Below are 21252 nucleotides of genomic sequence, written 5' to 3' on the forward strand. Positions count from 1 at the left end.
GGAATATCTCTTCCTCGACTCGACATCCACCGACGCGTGATAGAAATTACCCTCATATAATCCCGATAAATCGATCGACACTTTGTTCGGCCCTTTAAAGTATCTCCCATCAGAGTCATATTTCAAATATTTACCAATGACAAGCGCGGACTTTATTAATTTTGCAATTTTAATACTTATTTTCAAAAAAAATTTCGATAATTAAATGAGATCCTTTTTTTCCACGACATTTAGTCCTTAAAAAGTATGTTTTTATTTGAGAGCGAATTTTCCCCGTATTTTCGAACGATAGTCGCCTCAGTCTTAAAACCGCGAAGATTGCACGATGTATTAATCGTAGCGTGAACTTTTATTCGCTAGCGCCCTCGTGTCGGGCGTAAAGTCAAGTTAGAGGTGTGCTCAGCGAATTTCGTTTTCGGTGGTTCTTTCGGCTCATTGTGTGAGATACGATTTCGCGACTTGCGTTTCCTGCGCTGGACCAGTTTGCAAACTGACATACGAGTTTGCCGTGCGTAGCGTACACGCAGTACAGTCGTATAGAGCTTTGTAGCAAAACTCATTCTACGCTCGAGAACCCTTTGTTAGCTTTCGAGGACTTTCATAAAGCACTTATGATTTTTTCATTACAATGGCCCCGCAGAAAAGGATCAGCGCGATAAAAAAAAGTCGAAAATCCAATCTAGCCTCGTGCTGAGATATTTCGGGGTTTCGATCAGAGCTGCGTATATGATTTCATCTTTTGCAAGTATATGAACGATCATCTAAATTGTATTGAGCGAAATTTCAGCAGAGCTGCGAATGTCAAGGACACTCGAACGTCACCTCCAGCATCGACGTATAATACTCTTATATAGAGAAATAAAACAAAGGCAAATCACACCTAGAGCAAAGCCAACTCGAGAAAAGTATATCATCATCCCCTCTCGATGCTATAGAGCGGTTGGCACGAGATCTAAACAAAATACTCGCGATTCTCGAGTGGGCAGCGCCGTAGCGCAGGCAGAAACCAACTGACCCGAGAGCGACCATACACACGATACCCTTAGGGACGATTTAATTAACGCTATATACAGTATGCCGGGCAAAGGTCGATGCGCACTTCTGGGCAATGTGTATATACAATATGCCGAAGCACTCAATTATCGAGCTCTGGGCTGTGCGCGCACTGCCTCGTAGTAGTTGGTATTTTTTCTCGCTTTTTTTGTTACTTTAAACTAAGGCAGCTATGATCATTGGATGACTCATCGAGGGTGACACCGTGTGAACCATCATTTTTTATGGAAATGCCATTTGAAGCACTGTGATAACTATGAAGTTTTCTTTTTTTACAAACGTGAAAAATGTTCAAGGCATGTATAAATTAAAAAAAAATTATAGTGACGAAAAAATTGGTAAGCAGCTGCATAAAAACAGCTACGAAATATGAAACTTATTGATGACTTTTTCTTAAATAAAACTGAAATAAAATTTAAACAAAAAATTAAACTTTGAGTAAAGTAACCAATTCAATATTTTTAAATTTATTTATTTTCATAATATAAAAATAAAATCTACAACAGTTATATTAGACATAAAAATTCCGCAAATTCGTTTATCGTCATCACGAGCGTTGGTCTGCAGTTGCCAAGTAAATATGCCACAAATCTTCGTTCATTAGCTTCTCGATGATCAATTCACAGCAAAGAATTGGCAGTCGGTAGCGCATCAACTCTAAGAAAGGATCCAGTGCCCATCGCCGAAAAAATCCTCTCGATAGCTTCTCGCACAGATGCTCAGTACAAGCCTCTATATGACGGTCGGAAAGCTCATACAGTTTGTAGGAGTGTGCAAACTTGTAGTAATCCGAATACGTGACTAGTTTTGCCGCCTCTTTTGGTCGTAACCGGATCAAGTCGTACAGCGACAGACTCGGTTTTAACATTATTGTTTTGGATTCCATCACGAACTCCTCGTCGTCATACCAACTTGTGTCAAAATCCGATGGCTTCTCAAACAATCCGTACTTATCGAAAAATTGTTCAATTGTTATGGCACCGCTCTGGTCCAACTCGTAACCTCTTTTCTCGAGTCTCTCAACTATAATTAGAGCGTCAGACGCTAGTCTCATTTTAAAATGACCGCGATAATCTTTTGGATCAAATCTCTCGCCAAAGTAACTCGAAGTGGGAAAAACGAAACTGGATAAATCGGCATTATTATCTAAGAGAACATCGACTACATTCGGCAAAAGATTCGCCACTGCCAATTGAAGTGGTGTCCGACCCAAGTTGTCCACAGCGTCAATTTCAACGGTCTGCTGGATATCATCGATGATCTTGAAAAAAAACCCAACCAAGTCTTTGCCGTCGCATTCTTTGCAAATACTGTGAAGAGGAGTCGATCCCTCCGAATCAGGCAAATTTGGATCGGCGCCATTTCTCAGTAACAATTCGACCGTTCTTTGCCTGTTGGCGTCCAGAGCCAAGTGCAGTGGCGTATTACCCGTTTCTGGTAAGGGGCAGTTGGGATTCTGACCGAGTTCGAGGAATTTCTCGACGACGTCGTCGCTTTTAGACAGGCAGGCCAGATGAAAGTGAGTGACGCCGTAATCGTCGGTGTAGTTCAGGTCGAACCTGTTGTATATTTTAAAAAGATCACGGACGGTGAACCAATTATTGTATTCGCTGCAACCCAAGTAGTGCACAGGTGTGGTGCGACGCAAAATTGGCTTGCCGTCTTGATCAACTTTGGGCTTGTCTTTGTAGCCGGTGCGAGCTACAAAATGGGCGAATGAATATTTTCTCCATATTTGTAGGTTTTCGATCTCCATGTCCTCCACAAGAAGAGCTTCAATTCCTTCGCTATAAAAAATTTCTCGAAGATCTGGATATTGGCCCTTCCAATTTCTGTATAACGGTTCAAGTTGACGTAGAAATTCATGTCGTTCATTTTCAATATCCCAATTAACCTTTTGTAGTAGGCTCATGAATTTTTCTAAGCTTGAGACTTCGGAATCGGAATCGCCCTGAACACCGCGTTCGTTTTCGGAATCGGATACATCGTCATAATCGAACAGCATCATCTTGCGCACTCACACAAAAACACAATTGCTTATAATTTGAGACACTTGTAATTTTGTTTCCCAAAATCACTTGCGATCTTTTTTTGTTCAACTGGCTGCGGCGTCGTAACGCACACTGAAGAGACTACAGTATGGCAGCGCGAGCTCTACGCGTTGTTTGAGCGAGTTGCCAGCACCGACACGCACACGGCACAGCACGAGAGTGACAAAGACAGACGCAGTACAAACACATGAGCGTCGCGCAGCAGTCGCCGCAAGAGCCAGTGGCCAGCCAATAACAACGCGCAAGTTTTTGTTTCTGAAGAGAAAAAATCAAAAGCATCAAAAGTACAGCACTTTAATCAAAAACCAGCATAAGCAATATTATACCCATTAGGATTTTTATCGAAATTCAATAGACACGTTGTATGGAGTAGAGCTCTGAAAAAAGGCCATAAATTCAGCGAGTCTCGATAAATTTTGAAGCAGCTGCAAAGTTTCGCAGCTCAACGCGCGTGTCTAACGTCATATAGCAGCAAGGTGAAAGAGAGAGAGCAGCACAATTTCGACAATCAAATCCGTTACTATCATACAACCCACGCTAAATTAAACACGTTAAAATGTCTCTCTCGCTCTCAGTCTCGCGCAAGCCCTAAACAGCGGCACTTATCTCTCGAGCTCGGGCGCGCACCCCTTTCTATGTGTATCGATATTAATCAAGCTCTTTGGGCAGCGGCCACTCGATATTACGCACACATAAATGCACTCGCGAGTAGCATTTATACACGTATAAATTGTAACGCTGACTTTTCGGCGCAGGAACATCATCCGTCCGTAGGTATGAAGAGTTGAGCTCTGCATGAATGTATACGCCACCGCCGCCGCGTAATGTGACCTTTTGTGAGCGTAAAATTTGCCGTATTGTGTACTTACAATAATAATGTGTCGCGCCCCTCGCATTAATACACGTCGCGCGCAGTGCGCAAAATGGCTTTGTTTTATATACCGAAAAAAAGGCTATCTCTCTCTCTTTCTCTCTCTACGTGCATGTAGAAATGCTTCACTAGTGTGCGCTAGTTTCGAGAACGAAGCGCAAAAGTGATTTATCATTTCGTAAACCCCTCTACGAAATGATACAAAAGGGCTGCTGTAGTTGGGCTGTTGTACACGTATTATTCGTTCGATGCGCGTCTCTCCGTCGTTTACTGCGCGCGACTCTTTTCAAGTGTGAAAAGAGCACTTAACAGCCTGCCGTGTACACTCGTATCTATGCACGTCTCTCTCTCTCTGTCGCTTTCTGTATTGCAACGGCGATGTCCTCGTTGTTGAACTATGAGAGTCTCGCGCAGCAGAAATTGACGAAATTTAAAAGGTAATAGATTCGAGCGAACGCGCATCGAGGAGAAATTACCCTCGATGTAGTTTTTGATTCTTTGTGATTATTAGAATCTAAAAAATTCTATTAAACGAAGAATTTAGTGAATTTTTTTTCAAGTCTCCGAGATCTGTGCGCCCTATACAGTGGTTTTAAAAAGTATGCTACCTCAACTTATAATTTAGCTGGCACTAATTATAATACTGATTAGAACACGATAGATGCCTGCTATGCCAGCATTTATACGTCTGTAGCAAGTACACAGAACAGTAGGAATCTGCTCATAATGAATAACTGTTGTATTGTCAATTGTCACTCCACATAACGCCGTGTAAGGCTACGGTTCCGTAATTCTGCCCTCTACACGCCTGCGTGACACTTGATGTAAGAGCGCCTGTATAACGACCGTTTCCGTACACATGCTGACTTCCCGCGCAAATGTCGACCGATCGAAAACCGTTCGGAAAATAGCTTGATAACCGACGAAGAATAGGATTCATTCGACTTTTAAAGTAGCTAAAAACTAACGAGTCTACGGATACCTCTCCAATAGGTAGAAATGATCATCAGTGGAGGTTAACCGATCATATAGCACTTAATTCAAAGTTGCTGTTTGCGTACCCTCATCCAGATTTATTCGTTATACAGCCAATTTTACTGTCATCGGGTCATTCGCTTTGCGACGTGTGAGCATAGACAAAACCTTACTAGAGATGTGCAGCATGCATGTCTCTATCTGCAACGTCGACTCTTCGAGCGCATATCCAATGAAATTTCAACGATCCTCAAATTACCATCGAGCTCGCGACTTTCCAACAATTTCTTTCGATTGAATTAATTTCAGCAGTTTTTTTGTGCGTACAAAATGAAGAAATTGAACGGCGGCGCGATCCGCTCGAAAGTTTAGAAACTACCGAGAGGAATTTTCAGCGCGAGATGCTACGTCGAGCGTAGTAATATAATTCCGTCGATGCAAAGTTGGCAAAGGAGATTTTCGAACTTGGCGAGTATAACCCCGTCAAATCTATTCCGACCTATCAATCATGCTTACAAGCGTACGTCGTATAGTTGCATGTATGAGCGCGAGCAGAGAAGTTACGCCAAGAAATTTGCAAAATTCCGTATTGATAACATTTCTCTGGACATCCCTCGAGTATGCAAAGTTGACGCGAGCCGTATATACACCAAGCCGAGTACGCGGGCAGCAAAAAAATATATCATGTATTGCGTCTTGATACAAAAATAGCCTGAAATAGCTTTGCCGGCTGCACGCTGGGACTACGCGCGTAGTTTTTTTCCTTCAAATTGTCTATATACACTGTTATGCCACATGTATACGACACCAAAGGAATCCCAGACGCGCTACGCTATCACGTTGGAATCCTCGAGCCACGTATAATATATTACAGCTTTTTATATATTACCGTCTGGCTTTCGCACGTGCACCAGGTTAAGGTTTTCTCGAGCATTTCCGGAAACGCGACTGCACTAATAACTTCCCGACTTATACCAATGCGCTTGGCTTTTTATAGAGTCGAGAAAATCTCATCGCTTCTGTTTTTATCCGTTGGTACGTGAACCGATAATCAAAAAAATTTACAATTTTTTTTCATAAAAATTGTTTTACTATTTGGCCGTAATTTTAGACACAACAATACGTATATATTTATAACTATAAGAGGATTACAGGGGAAAAACGGTCAATTTAACCTACGGTGCAAAGACGTCAATTGTGTAGTGTAAAATGAAGCAGTTATGGGAGAAAAAGAAAAAAGAAAAAAACGCGTGACGTAATTATATCGACTGTTTTTCGTCGTTGCCAGTCGACACCACACGTACACACATAAAGATAGAGAATCCAATAGGAAAATAAAGATCATAATGATCACGTGAAGCTCGACAGTGAAAGCGAGCATGAACGCACAGCCGCTTGTTTTTCGAGAAAGCCATCAAAAATAGGCGAGAGTCATCGATGGTTGTTTGTCATGCGCGTTCGAATTCACTCCAACGCTCGCTTCGCTGTCCACATCTCCGTTCAGCAGATAAGGTGGGATTTTGCAGCGATTAATACACTTTTATCGTTAATTCTTCGTTAATCCAACCCTAATTTATAATTATTTAGTAATTAAATTGCCCATATATTTTCTTATTATTTAATAGTTCGTGAGAAAGTGAAAAGGTTTCAAACAGTAAATGGATTACCGCTCTAAATAAAGACGTCAAAAGACAGTTTCGGGACCGTTAAAACTATTGAATGAGTTTTTTTTACTGTAGCGCTCAAGTTCCTTACTAGTCAAAGCGATTCGATTTCGGGAGTGGTGCGAGTAGTGTGTACTGTATAAGTGAGCGTTGCGTAGCATACAGCAGTCAATCGTCAGCAACTATAGAGCACACACGTAGCCCAATATGCGTCTTCGAAAAAAAAGAATAAAAAGTATGGAAGTGAATCGTGAAATGTACTGTGAAAATCGAATTGATCGGTCAATGAGACTGCGCGTAAAACTAAGTGATCAAGTGAGACAAGCCGTCACGGCGGTGCCAAAAGTGATTCGCTCGTGTCACGTGTCATCAGTGAACAATGACATTCACTGTGATAAATTGAAGAACCTCAAACGCTGGCTGAAACACAAAAAGTCACTGTGGTGCGAACGCAAATATAAATCGCTGCAAAAAAAGTTGCGAAAATTTGACGATTGTGAAACTGTTTCTCCAACTTTTCTTGCGTATCTGTCAAAAGCAAACGCTCTAACGTTCTTTTTGGCACGTGCCATAATCGATCGGGACTATCAAATGATAGAGTATCTCTTTCCATTGTGCAAGAAAGTTGAACCGCTAGATCGAGCTGGAAACACGGCAATTCACTTGGCGTGGTATCTTGAAAATGACAAAGCTCTCGATATGTTCTTTAATCAAATCGCTTATTCAAATGATAAAAATACAGAGGGACTGTCGCATCTTCATATAGCTTGCTTGAGCGGAAACATGATAGGCTTCGATAAATTATTGTCGCAGCCACGAGTTGACTTGAATGAAAGGTACAGCTACAGATACCACAAGTATGGTGACGCAGATTTTCCGAGCACACCTCTGCACATGGCCGTCGAAAGCCAAAGTTTGGGAATCATCAAGAAACTAGTCTCACGGGGGGCCGATAAGACCGCTCGTGATGAACGCGGAAGGACGCCTTTACTTAGATTAATGATGATATCTGTCAAAGAGACGGGCCGATTACGTTCTGTCTGTTCAAAGATGGTACCTCATCTCCGTGAACCTTATCCCCGGAAATCGAACATCATGCTACTGTTACATCCATATTTCGGTACGATTATCCAAGTCCCCCAACAACCCCAACAACCCCAACAACCTGAAATTCGGAATTTACGGTTACCACTGCAACGTATGATTCCGAATCGTTTTTTCGCAAATATAGGACAGGACCTTTTTAATCGGCATCGCAATTATCATCGGCGTCGCAATCATCGTCGGGTACTAGAAGAAGAGTCTCATCCTCGAATTGAAGACAACGTCGCCATCCGTTCGCCTTGGGAAAGCACTCATTGCTGGGTTCGTTATGATTGTCGGAAATTTCACGTGAACAATTACCTGCAAAGTTTTCCCAACCTCGATTTCATTTTGCATTGGTTAATTCTCGCCGGTGTTTCGGATTGCGATATACCGGATTTCGAATTATGTTTACAAGATGAAATTGGCGCCGAAATAGTTGATATTCTAATCCAGAACGGAGCCCCTGTGAATCACCTGGACCAGGACGGCAATTCTCCGCTTCAGCTGGCTGTGTCGTACATGAACATCGATGTGGTCAGAGTCCTCCTGAAATACGGTGCTCGTGTGGACGACATCGAATTTGCAGGGGGCTATTTCGACAAGTCAGACCTTCTGTTACGCTGTTACGAAGTCGTCGATAACATCGTACAGATTGTAGATGCTTTGGAGAGACATGGATTCGACATGACTCCAGAGCAGAATATTACTATAATGACTTTTTTGTTAGATACGGATGCATTTTTCAAGAAGTCAAACATGCAAACTGTACTATGCTTCGGTAAATCATTTAATTTTCAGTCTCGTTCAAACATAAGTTATACGTCAATTGATGATGATAATTTCTTTTTTTTTTGTTAATAGGCTCCTCTGATCAAATACGCAGCTATTATTCGTCTCAGATTGGTATTTCCACTCAAGTGCAACGAGAGAAATGTATATTGTCCTTTTATCATGGTCCTCATTATCTCGTTCCCAATGAAAGGGAAATATTGGATGTGATAATCGAAACTCGAAAATGTAGAGCTGAAATGTCTGCAAGCGGTTTGTACTTCAAATGGGATGACGAAACAATCATGCTACAAGCTTTGATAACGTTGCAAACACACCTCCGAGTCAGTGTGAAACATTTTGATGTCTGTAATACGGATTGGATTTGCGAGCAAGCTGAAGCGGCTAAGGCCTACCCTGTAAATGGTACCACGACGCTCTATGACCTGGCCACGATGAATCCAACAAAGTTGTTCAATCACATGCCACCAAATAAGGATATTCGAAAATTTCTGGCTGATCGTTATCTGCGCCAAACGGCTTCAATAATCCTTCGACGATTGAACGGCCAAATGGCAAGAATTAAAATTAGCGAATTTGTTCGAAAGCGAGTGATGGATTCATTCGCAACAGCGGTAGTATTCACTTTACCCCATCTTTGCAGTGAGCATTTAATCAGAGTTTGCGACGTTGAATCTTTAATACCCCTTTATATAGCGTCTCTGCCACAAGATATTCCATACAAAGATTTGAAAAGAGAACGATTAATGCGACTCTTGACTATTCCAGAATATTGATAAAAGGACTCAACATTTCGTGATCATATAATCTTGTTATACGTTTCTAAATATTGTTCATTTGAATTAATTTTTGTACATTGTTCATTTGAAGCGTGCAATGTCAAATAAATTTAATGGGTTAATTAAAAACAATGGTAGTTTTAGAGAAACGAATAATTAACATTACTGTTTTCAAACGGAGCTAAGGGTGGTTAACGAGTATAAATCATTTTGAATAGTCCTTTTTTTATAAAAACATTATTAATATTGAGCTTACATACCACAGGACTCTTGGATTCCAATTAGAAACAGTAGTTGTTAAATTTTAGTACACTTGAATATAGTACAAAGTAGATCATACAACCGAAACATGAGCAAAAAGCAAAAATTGTATATTTTATTTATTTTTGAGCGTGAGTGAAAAAATATCATTGCTGTTCGTCTTACAATAGAACTAGTCTAAATTTTATTTCGTTATTTTAACTCATAGAGTATATATACTAATATTTATATATATATAGAAGATATTATTGAAAATAATTTATATGAATTTACATGTCATAGCCCATCGACACTTGAGTTGGTCGACGGCGGGATTTGCAATAAATTACCTATTACTCATTACATAAGCAATGTGATATTTTCCCTCTTCTTCTCACAACCACATAACAGAATTTAAAAAAAAAATTTTATTACTACGAAAATGGTCGTTGCATCTGTGATCTTTTGAATAAAAGTATAGGAATTATTATATAAACTTTTAAGAAACATTTTGGTCAAGTATCAAAATCAAAATTTATCAATGAAAAACTTTCCATTTTAATAATCAGTTTTTCAGATAAATGATTAATGTACAGAAAAAAAACTACTACTTACGTTACTGAATTTCCTTCCTCCACCCCCTGCCCCCTTATGACACTTTAATAATATGAACGGTAAATACATGCACTTAACCTCATAATTTTGTAAAATGACTTTTTAACCGTAGCAATGCCTAGCAGTTATAACCAAATTTAATAGACGAATAATCACAGAAACCAAAATACTCGCAGATTAAATTTTAGTAGTTACTAGAAAAAAAAGTTTATGCAAATTTCAGTACTATTATTATTGATAATTGATTGCTTTGTATACAGTATTTAATTTTTAATATAAAATAAAAAAAATGTTCATAAGTGTACCTGAAAATGTATCGATTAATTGATTTTCGAACCTGATATAATTTTTTGTGATTAAAAATAAATATTTATATATTAACAACTGATTCATGTTTCATATTAACCTGGCAGTATATCAATATATAAAGAGATTTTTCAGAGAGAAAAGAGATGCTATATTAGAAATAGAAAACTCAATATATCTATCAAGGCTAACAAGATAAGTTAATACGACATTTTATGGCAGCTGTTACAGAAAAATGAATTGAGTAATATAATTGTCAAATCTCAATCAACATCGAATTCAAAGCTTAAATTCGAATTGAATAATACACAGTATCAGGCGATTTTATTATAACAAAGAAAATAGTTAAAATTCAACCATTTTTGTTGCGCTTGGCTAGCGATAAAATGAAGCTAAAATTATAAACTGACGATGAAAGGAGCAAGATATTCATTCCACATCACGTGCTCAGGACAGAGATAGAGAAACTTATCGTTCGACTTCTCCAACAAACTTTTACGCTTTGAATTACTTCGCAAAGCTTCCTTTTATATATTTTATACGCGTCTTGGGCGAAGCGCAAAACTGCAGCTTCATTATATCGCGTGTTTCATAATAAACCAAACTTTAAAATGATTATTTACTGGAAGGAGACGAGGAATTTCATCGATTATTATATACTGGATTTTCACAATTATTGCGCACAAGTTTTACTCGAATGTTCAATCGCTTAAAATTTATTAATAACTCTTCGTCCTTAGCGTATCCAATTTTGATTTGGTTATATTATTTTCCGGTATACATTCAACCGTTGTCTTTTCAACGTGTTCATCTTGGCTGGCAGTTGCATTCTCGATTGACATAAGTACTAGTAAAACAATTGTCAAATGTGTTACGGATATACGAGTAACTCGAAATCGCGCCATTGGTGGCTTTTAGTGCAACAGACATACTCTGAATAGAGCCTCTAAAAAATTCAGATAAATCGCGTTGCTTTTGCCTGCACTTGGTCCCTGGTAAAATCTATACGTGCACATCCGAGCTTCGTAGGTCGCTCGTGTATATATCTATACGAAGAGACTGCCACGGATGGACTGTATAATAAAGCGTATTTGCAATGCTCTCAACGCGACGCTATGTGCAGCACCAGGCGCGCACTGTAAACTACTGCTTTATTACCATTTTAGAGAAAAGCTAGCTCACGCGCGTCACGATATTATCGTCTTTACTTTGACCAGCGAATTATATTTAAGCGGGCTGGCACGTATAATTATTACAAATCTGATTACGCTTTAATTGAGTCCCGCTGCGAGCTGTGGCTGCTCATTTCGCCCACAAGTTGAAATAATCGAGATTTCCAGACATTTGCGTGTAACACCACGCACGGGAAAAAGTTTCGAAATATTATCACCCTCCAGAGAGCGAGTATACGCGACTTCGCTGCTTGCTACTTCATTGTTGTTCTACTTGTAAATGTAAGTTTTTTGAGTCGAGAGAGATGAAAAAAAACCAGTTTATTTCGCTTTTCATTTATACATGTGCATTTATACAGAAGTGGTTCACTGATTCAGCAATAAGTTGGAAATCTAAACACAGTCGAATTCGAAGTTTTGAGGACCAAAATTTAACTTTGATTTGATCGATTTCCGCAGTATAGCCTATAATACGGTGGGCATGTGTGTATAGCACACACGGCATAAATAACGATAGTATACAGTTAGACATGGGCATCGCCCTTATTTCGCTAAATGTACGTTTTCTTTTCGTTACCAAATCAATGCATGTACCCCTACTGTACGTAAAATGTCCCAAAAAGTTGACGTAATTTCACTCTGTATTCTAGAACATAAAAAAGTTTCTACTCTCGACGATCAGGCCACAAAATCGACAACCTATATTGCCACAGTTATGTAATTTACTGTAACAGTATAGGATGCTAAAATTATCCTAAAAGTATCAAAGATTTGATTTTTAGATTAGTGCGGAAAGTTTGTGTTGCCGCACAGAGCGTCGAGGCGCGTTGAATGAGAATATCTTCATAGGTGTATAAATAATCAAGTGAAGGAAACTAATAAGTCCCACGCGTTGTAATCTCCAAAAAAGGACATAAAAATTTACCTTGGAAAAGTTTGTTTAGTGAAATTAAAAATCAGCCAAAACGCGCCGAGATAATCTTTCAAGTTCTTCATGGAATTGCACGTATAGAGTAGGTGCGCTTATTTAAGGCACGTATTATACTCGACAAGTTTCGAAAAGCTCGTGTCGTATCGGATAAAATTTAATCCGACGAGCTCGGCTTATAGACGTCTCTTGAAAACGTAATTAGTTTTCTTCGAATATTAAAAGCCATTCAAAGTGTATATAGGCGACCGAAGCGATCGCAGCTGTAAGACTCAATTTACAATAGGCAAGTTTGGAAAAATGCTTTATCTGGAAAGAAAAATCTCGGAGCCAAGAGCCGAGAGCTGCAATAATTCAATTATCGAAACAGCAAAAAGTAATCGTAACTCCTCGCCCACACTATTAATCGCAGCTGAGCTGCGCTTGGATACCGATCGCGCGCGTAATAACAGTCTCTGCTCGTTGAATTACAAAAATACGCCTCGGCGAGAGAGAAACGTCGTGGCGAGCTCCTACGCACGTGTAGACGAAAAATCCTTACAAGCTCTTTAACTTGGATCGCGATAGCGACGTTGCATAACGCGTTAATTTATTTATCGCGCGCATGCCATCATCGCTGCTGTCGAGGGAGAAAAAAAAGAGAAGGACAAAAATGCTGCTGCTAGAATGAGGATGTGCTCCTTTTACGAAGGTGTACACGCATATACACACACATAGACAGGCGCGTGTTATGCAAGCTCGCCCTTTTAGATCCCTCGAGCGAGTTAAGTTTTACGCGCGATACGTATAGCGAACGATACGCATCCGAGGCGTTATTAATAGGCCCTGGCGCGCTCGAGCCCTATAGTCGATGAGAGGATGGGAGTGACGTTGCCCGCTGCCTCGGCTCTCAGATGGGACAATTTTATGTTCCTCCTCGCGATATCGACAGACGCGAGCAGGTAATTCATGAGCTCGTGCGTCCACGCAGCAGCAGCCCCGATCGAATAATATCATTGTGTTTCAGTTGGCGCACGTCATTCGGATGTTTATAACGACGATATTTGTTGTAGCTCCGTTATACTTGATACAGAGAGCGTCGATACAAGAAAAGCAAGAAAAAAACTCGAGGGAAAAATTTTCATTACGCTACAATGAGTGCGATCATCATTTGAAACTTTTCATTGGCTTCTGACTTCAAAAGATCCAACTCTTTCTTTTTTCTCGCTGTGCTCGAGTTTGGCTTTGTTTTCCGTCCAACAATTGGACGGCAAAATTACCTCTACAAAAGAGCATGGCAACTTCATTATTTTTTCAAAGTTACGAATAATTTTTCATTATTTTGCGATAGATGCGTGCATCATCGAATGCGCAATAATATGAAGTTAAGAGTTCGTTCCGTAAAGCAGATAAAAAAGCGTTTAATTTCAATTGTCGAGCGAGGACGATAGTTGGATTCAAAAGGCCCGTAGTGAATTTGCCGCATATATATCGTTGCAGTAACTAAACAAGCCGACCCTATTCACATACACAAGCTCACTCACACAAGCAGACAAGCCGTGACTATATTCGCTAATCTTGCTAAGATCCCTTATACATAGTGTAGTGTATATGTGCCAGTGCCTACGCTTGTGTGTACGAGAAAATTAGAGCACGATGGAAACGTACGTGGGCGCACGCATTAATTAAAGGAATTAATTTTTTCCCTCCCGTAGTTGGATGGCGTAATATTTTTTTCTTTCGTTTTGGTCCACGCAGTCCCGCGCGTGATTTTCAATGCGTTCGTTATGAAAAAATAATGGTATTTATTACTTATGATAAAACCCCCCTGGTAGTAAAGCGAAATTCAATTTCCGCGAAAAGGATAGCCTCGCGAGCGACCGACGCAGGTTTATGAAGGGAATTTTGATGCGGAATATTTTTGCATACTAATACTCGAGCCCGGTGACAGTTTTATCTGGCTTAATAATTTACCTCAAAATACAACTATTTATCATGTATATTAAAATGCAGCCATCACTTTGCATTCGAACTTGATTATGCGTGTGGTCAGCATTAGTCTAAAGTCAACATTTCAAATAATTGCTCGCGCAATTTTTCCGCTCGAAAATTTACATTTAATCAAAAGTACTGCGAATCTGCGACTCGATTTCGTTAAAATGATGAGTTTATACTTTTTAATACTGTAGCCGATTCACGGATTTATGAATATATATGTCAGTAAAATTTGCTTTTCATATACAATTTTACAATTTACGCAAAAGAAAAATGTCGAAAAATTTTTGAGACGAAATTTATTTGAATGCAAAATGACTTTTTCTTAGTTTTATGCGCATTTTTTCTGCTGCGAAAGATTCAAAACACTTTTATGAATATGCAGTAAGTAAAGGGTAATTTTCATTTCAGCGATTAAGTATAACATCACGTCTCTCAGGTCATGCGACGATCTCATACTTATTACGACTCTCTGTAATTACGAGCTAGCAAGCGATGCTCGAAAATTAATTAAAATTTCGACTTTTCATAAAATATTCTTTTTTTTACAATAAGCAAACCAACATTTCCGTATTATGAGTAAATTGTTTACAATTCTGTAATGACGAATTCTCATTGACATTGTTGAATATGCCTCGTACGTTTGAGCCTTTTTATACCTTCACGCATAGCACACGGTCAAGGTAAAGTAGGTACGCGTCGGATGCGAGAAATTAACCTTGGGTACTTAAAGACTATTATACTATTGACATATTATAACATGTTTAGTCAAAAGCAACGAGAGACGAGAGAACGAAGATAAGTTTTTACTGTTATACTTTCTAGATAATTCGAAAGAATTTTCAATTTTCTAAATACTGAATTTATCAGAGCCCAAGTCAATCTCGTCTTTGATCAAAGCGCAGTATAGCGGAAAAGTTGCTGCAAGTAAAAAATTACGCCCTGCAGACGCTTTCAAAATATGAAAGCTCATCTAAAACCTCTTAGCTATACTCGGCATTGCGAAACTTTGGAATAAGGTTCAACATGTTTAGATGGAAAGCAATTTGATGTAGGTTTTTTCGACGTAACTCGTGCAGGGAATCAAGAGCTTTATTACTTAATTAGTAGGGCAACTGCATGAAAGAAGGCGAGAAAAGTATCAAAAAATGTTTTCAAAGCTACTTGCCATAACCATTGTTGAAGTTTTGGCATAATATACTACTTAGCTGAAGCTTCATTGAACGAGATTGTAAAATATAGTCCCATAAAGCTAATTCGATCTGAAAAGCTCGTCAGCTTTATCCGGCAGTTCTATAAAGTCCTTTTGACCACCCTAGTTAGATTCGTAAAATAAGTCGAAATGGAAAAGGCTATAGACGCAAAAATTCTGAGATACACGAGAAGAAAACAAGCTGTTGGCTCTTGTAGCAATCTCAGCTGGTCGAGGAAATAATAGACGCAGCCTAGCCCTCGGGCAAGTGTCAGTTTGGGAAATTCGCTCTCTGTTATTACGTCGAGCTCGTGCGTGCTCATCAAACGTCGCTTCGTCTCTCCTCAACACACGCTTACCTACATGTAGGTGCGCTATAAACGTATATATATAACGCAGAACTACGCAGCAGAAGCGGCTTCATCAATTTTATTTTTATTCGACGCCACGATATAGACGAGGTCTAACAAAGAAAAAACTATATCCTCGTCGGAGGAAAGCTGAAAATCCGAATGCAGATAAAGCTAGGCGCGCAATACGAACTGGGTCTTTTATCGAAACTCCCTCTTGCTGCCAGATGTGGCTTGTTTTTCTTTTGCCTGGGAGTTCATTCGAGAAAAAACACACGTGCTCCACTGCAAAAGGTGATAAGCGGAATAAGTTGTTCTGGCAACTTACCGTTCCTCAGTTTCACAACTTTTTTTTTCTTTATTTTCTTTTCGCTCGCGTTCTTCTCCCTTTCAGTCTGCCACGTTCGTGTTTACATAAAACTTTTTTTTCATGTACTTTCGTATAAAGTACTTTCTTTTAACGGATTTGCCCTCATGCGCACGCGCGCGCGTGGGATGACGATGCAGTCACTTTGCCTCGTTCATTCGGACGCGAGTGGACCGAGTATATAAGGATTTCGTAAGTAACAGTTGCAAGCTAATGCCCCGGACTAAGGTAATCTGACTTTTGAAACTATGAAAGACTAGAGTCGATTGGATTATTTAAAAAAAAAAAGGCTGATGGACAAGTTTTTGCAATTACCAACCTGCCATGAAATAAGCTGGTGATCTTGGGCTCCGGGGAGAATCGACCCCTTCCTCCAAAGGGGACCTTCAGCAGATCGCTCGAGGACTGGTGTCGGCGATAGTCACGACAGCCCCAGGTGGTAGCGACGTCGCCGTCGTCGGGCCTGATGGACTGTCGCCTGGGCCCGTCGCCGCCGCCGCCCTCCGACAGGTGACGGACCAGCGGCCGTCGCATCCTCGTGTTCGCATGCGTCGCGGCTGCCGTGGATTTCACGATTCCCTGATTTCTTCGCGCTACGGCAGCTTCGAGCTTCTATAACTGGAAGCATATGAAACAATCGATTTGTGCATTCGCAATTCTCGGCACATCGATCGTGCTACAAAGGAAAAGAAGGACGAGAAAAAAAATAACCGCGCGGTGATCCGATGTTCCGTAATGAGTTTTGAAATGAGGTAGAGCCGCCGAATGATATAATTTTAAAACGAGGATCTGCTTCGCGTTGTGAAAATGAAAAAAAAAATAAATAAACAGTTGGAGAGCGCGAACTGCGGTGGACGCAACGTACAAGACAAGTAATTTATTTGTGTCGTTGCATTTATTATTGCATATAGCGTAAACACGTCTTGCCGCGGGTATAATAAACAATGCACTCGCGTCCGACTATTTTTCTTTTCTCTCTTTTCTTCTATCTCTCTCTGGCTCCGTCTCACTCTTCCGTAAAAGAGACAGGACTAACATATTTAAGCACGGGTAATAAAAAGCTATAAATATAAAACAACAGTATAATATGCGTATGTGTACATTTAAGTATCGCCATTGAGAGGCTTGCAGAGATGCCGAGAACAAGGTGCCATTCAATGGTTTGTATTTATAAGTTTTTATGCTCGAGGCCACGCCGCGGATAAAAAGTAAACAATTTGCTAATGTAAACTTCGTTTTACTCCTCGAATCAATTGATTACTGGATGAGTTTTTTTTTTTTTTTTAAGCGATCACGCAAACTTTCATTTCCAGTTCTAATTCGCGTATCGCGTCGGAACGCGCCGTCGATCTTGCTACACGCGCTCATGGTAAAATAGTCAATGAGTAGCTCGGAGTAGCAGTTTTATATAAGCGGGCCTGGACCGCAACTCGATCTACTCTGTTTTTGTTTACCTAATCGAGGCTTCTATAGCGAGAAAATGTTTACTCGAGAGCTGCATCTAGCAGGATCCTTTCGACGCTGGGAATAAACAAAAACAGTGAGAAATCGCTTTACGAGATCATTAAAGCAAACCTCGAAGCCCGAACAGTGAGTCAAGTCGATTGAGAAATTTATGGCGAAGCTATAAAGCTATAAGGAAGATAAAGGATGCCGTAGCCGAAAGCAGCGCGCATAATGAGGGAAATAGGAGAGGATGAGAAAAACAATAGACATTTGTGCTGCATACTTACGCTGGAGGTTTGATCGGGGCCGAAGGTGAACTAATCACATGGGCTCACACGAGCTTGCGATGAGGCAAATTAATAATTTCACTCAATTCAATCTGGGCACTGAAAAGAAACAAGAGAGAAACGGCAGCTGCGCGCACAGTACGATCAGTAGCGCACTTTGACGGCAGGTAAATCGAATGACGAGCGACCGGCCAGCGGATAATCGAGTAAAAATTGGTCGCGCGCCGCGAACCGCAACCAAGAGGTAGGCAGACAGTTAGGTAGGTAGATACACGCGCTCGAATACGCCGTAAACATGTATACGCAGTCAGGTAAACGCGGAGTGTGGCGCGCGCGATACAACCGACGACGTCTGGTTGACCCAATGAATGCAACAGAGTAAAAGTCCTCCTCTCCCGAGGGCGCGTGCGAACGAATTCCGGTTGCAGGCCAGAGCGTCGGCGGCGGTAGCAGCATGCGCTGCTCTCTTGCGCGCGTAACTACGATGGCCCACCCGCGCGATAGTTCGGAGCTTCGCAGTCGAGGGGGCGGCAGCTCACGAGGGTGGCTCCGCCAAAGTCCCCCCAAAGAGTCTGGACTGACGACTTGGAATCTGCCGAGCTTTTCTCGCTGATTCTCGCTGATACTATTTGAATCCTCGTAGCAATTTAGTTACCGATTTGCTCCGCAGATGGAGCTAGCTACCTGCTGCGGTGCAGCCGATCGATATTTTTGCGACTCTGCAAGATGCGTTCGAGTGCATAACGTTGGTAGGTAATGTTAAAATCTGCTGGGACGATTCTAGATAACGATGAACGCGTTTACTTTGATGAAAATCTCTCGTACGCCGAGGGTAACGCGAACAAATTACTATTATTCATTAGTCAAGAACCTCATTAGTGTAGCTCGCATAATATAATCCGCTTAATCATGCTATGCAAGGCGTTGATTAATCAATGTTTCACGATCATACCATTTATTTATTTACCGATCAATGTATTTGTTGCTCTGACATTGATGTACGTAGAAATGATATCTGCTCGTTTTCTTATCTATTTTCTATGATTCTACTGCAAGTATTACGCAACAAATGACGAGTTAATATTTGATATAGATACTCAAAACAAATCTCAATTTTTTAAACATTCGTTCACGATAAAAAGTCGCTTTTTGTGTTCTTGTGTCTCGCTGGTACTTGGTAAGAAAGGAATAATCGAAAAGTGAGTTTTTAAAACGCGATTTTAGAATTTACGCGCTCTCGGGCAGAAATTACGTACAACAGTCCAGACGCGTGACCGATTAGAAATACGCGCGCGACAGCTATTAGACTCGACGTTATCGCTCCACGCGCCGAGCCTTCCGTTGCATATGTATATAAAGGCATCAAAGAGAACTTACACACACACGCGCGCGACTGCAGTTCTGCAACGAGCGACCCTATGCGCGTCTCGGCCGGCTCGCATTATATCCAGCATAGCGTATACAGGCAGCGTAACGCTGCACAAACGTCGCGTATCGCTCGTAAATAAAGCTCGAATCGGCCGAGCCAATAAATATATAGGCCTGCTCGAACAATATACCGGGCAGCGTTGCGCGAGCTGCACGATTTCTCGCTCTCGCTCCAGCCGATGTTCTCGCTTTAATTGTTTTGGATTTTCTGGTTCTTCGAGGAACAATTGAACGCGTACACTTACCTTCTGCGATATGCTCGATGCATAAAATTAATAACACATACGACGTCTTCTCTCTTTCACTCCGATGCGCTCGTAAAATTTGCCTCCTGCGATATTTCATTATTGCACGCGCTCGTGCCGGACAAAGATGGAGCATAATAAGCAGATTGACAAATGTGGAGCAAAGTGTCACCGAGAGCTCGGCTCGGGCCTCGTGTCTGCTCTCTGCACCATCGTGCACAGCTATCTGTGTGCGCGCTTGATTCTCGATCGTCGCATGACGCAAACAATCTTCAAAGAAAATACAGACATCGTTACTCCGCGCTCGCGCACACATACAACTAACTCTCGAGTACACCTATGCATATCATATTTTATTATGTGCATATCTCTCGGGCCGAGAGGGCGAGGCGGTATTATACCGCGCGCGCATTCGAACGGATAGAAAAGTCTATAGGACAAACCGAAAGTGCCGATTGTCTTTCGCGATAAAAATGTTACGCGCGACTCGCTCGTCGAGGCCTACGACAAATTCACTGACCAAAACGTCTGTGTGCTGCAATAAACGTTTGATTAAAGCCTTTTATAATCCCATTGACAATCGCTTCCGAGGCCAGATCGAGCTGCGAGCCTCGTTTTCCGGAATACGATAAAAAAAGATAAATAAATTCACTCCAAGAGCGGATTATCCAAGAGCGCGCGTGGCGTCGAATGAAATGTTTACAATACAGTTTCTCCATATGAATAAAATTAAACGACGCGCGGCGTGGCTCCGTCATCAATCATGATACATACATCGGATGAGCGTACGTACACAGGCGCACACGTACACTAGACACACCAGTTTTCATTAGCAAATCAAGGTTTTTCCGTCGGCTAACCTTCCCAGCTGGTACATACGCTCGGTTAAACTCGACCGACGGAATAGTCCTTGGCTCGAAACTAAATAGGGAGGGCGCACACGGATATATCTAACGTATAGCAATGACATAGAGAACAAAGGGAACACTAAAAAGCTAAAGGTCAGTAGGTTAGCTCTGGTGACTCGAGAGAGTGAGAGAGAGAGAAAAAAAAATGAGTAAGAAAATAAAAAAAAAAGGGTAGCGCGCGCAGAGACGGAGAAAAACGCTGACGCGTCTCGTCTTTTTTCGCGCACCACCAAGGCGAATTCGTTTTACCACGACGATTTGTCAATCCTCAAATTATACCTATGCGCGCAAACTTCTTGAATACATCTATCCGGGGGAAGACGTGCGTTATCTCGCTGCAGCGCATTAGTTTCGCGAGACCTTTTTCTTTTGGTTCTAAAGGACTTTTCTCGCGAAAAAAAAAACGTTTTCAATGCAAAGTATGAATTGGCACGAGCAAAGCCAAAGAAAATAAAATTCTCATGCTATATATTGAGTTCAAGAACAGTTGATAAATTGCTTTAATTTTGTTGTAAGATTTTCCCAT

The 21252-nt window shown here is 40.9% G+C and overlaps 2 protein-coding genes across 4 annotated transcripts in view; one reads left to right on the plus strand and one right to left on the minus strand.

Moving 5' to 3' along the window:
- The window catches only part of LOC106649725 (rap1 GTPase-activating protein 1), a 115909-nt gene extending 97350 nt beyond the window's left edge, over positions 1-18559 (minus strand). For all 3 annotated transcript variants that reach the window (XM_014367339.2, XM_014367332.2, XM_014367316.2), the window contains exons 1-2: positions 18146-18559; positions 16732-17030 (exon numbers count right to left, since the gene is read on the minus strand). In XM_014367339.2, the coding sequence (XP_014222825.1) occupies positions 16732-16946 (215 nt within the window). In that variant the 5' untranslated portion in view covers positions 16947-17030; positions 18146-18559. The remainder of the gene's footprint in view (positions 1-16731; positions 17031-18145) is intronic.
- Positions 6795-9689, plus strand: LOC111693964. The gene is made up of 2 exons (XM_023460273.1): positions 6795-8478; positions 8562-9689. The coding sequence occupies exons 1-2, from the start codon at positions 6822-6824 to the stop codon at positions 9263-9265; spliced, it is 2361 nt and encodes a 786-aa protein (XP_023316041.1). The 5' UTR covers positions 6795-6821; the 3' UTR covers positions 9266-9689.
- Positions 18560-21252: the final 2693 nt, after the last annotated feature.

Source organism: Trichogramma pretiosum, unplaced genomic scaffold (genome assembly GCF_000599845.2).
Source record: "Trichogramma pretiosum strain Unisexual culture from Peru unplaced genomic scaffold, Tpre_2.0 scaffold45, whole genome shotgun sequence".
NCBI classification, from domain to species: Eukaryota; Metazoa; Arthropoda; class Insecta; order Hymenoptera; family Trichogrammatidae; genus Trichogramma; species Trichogramma pretiosum.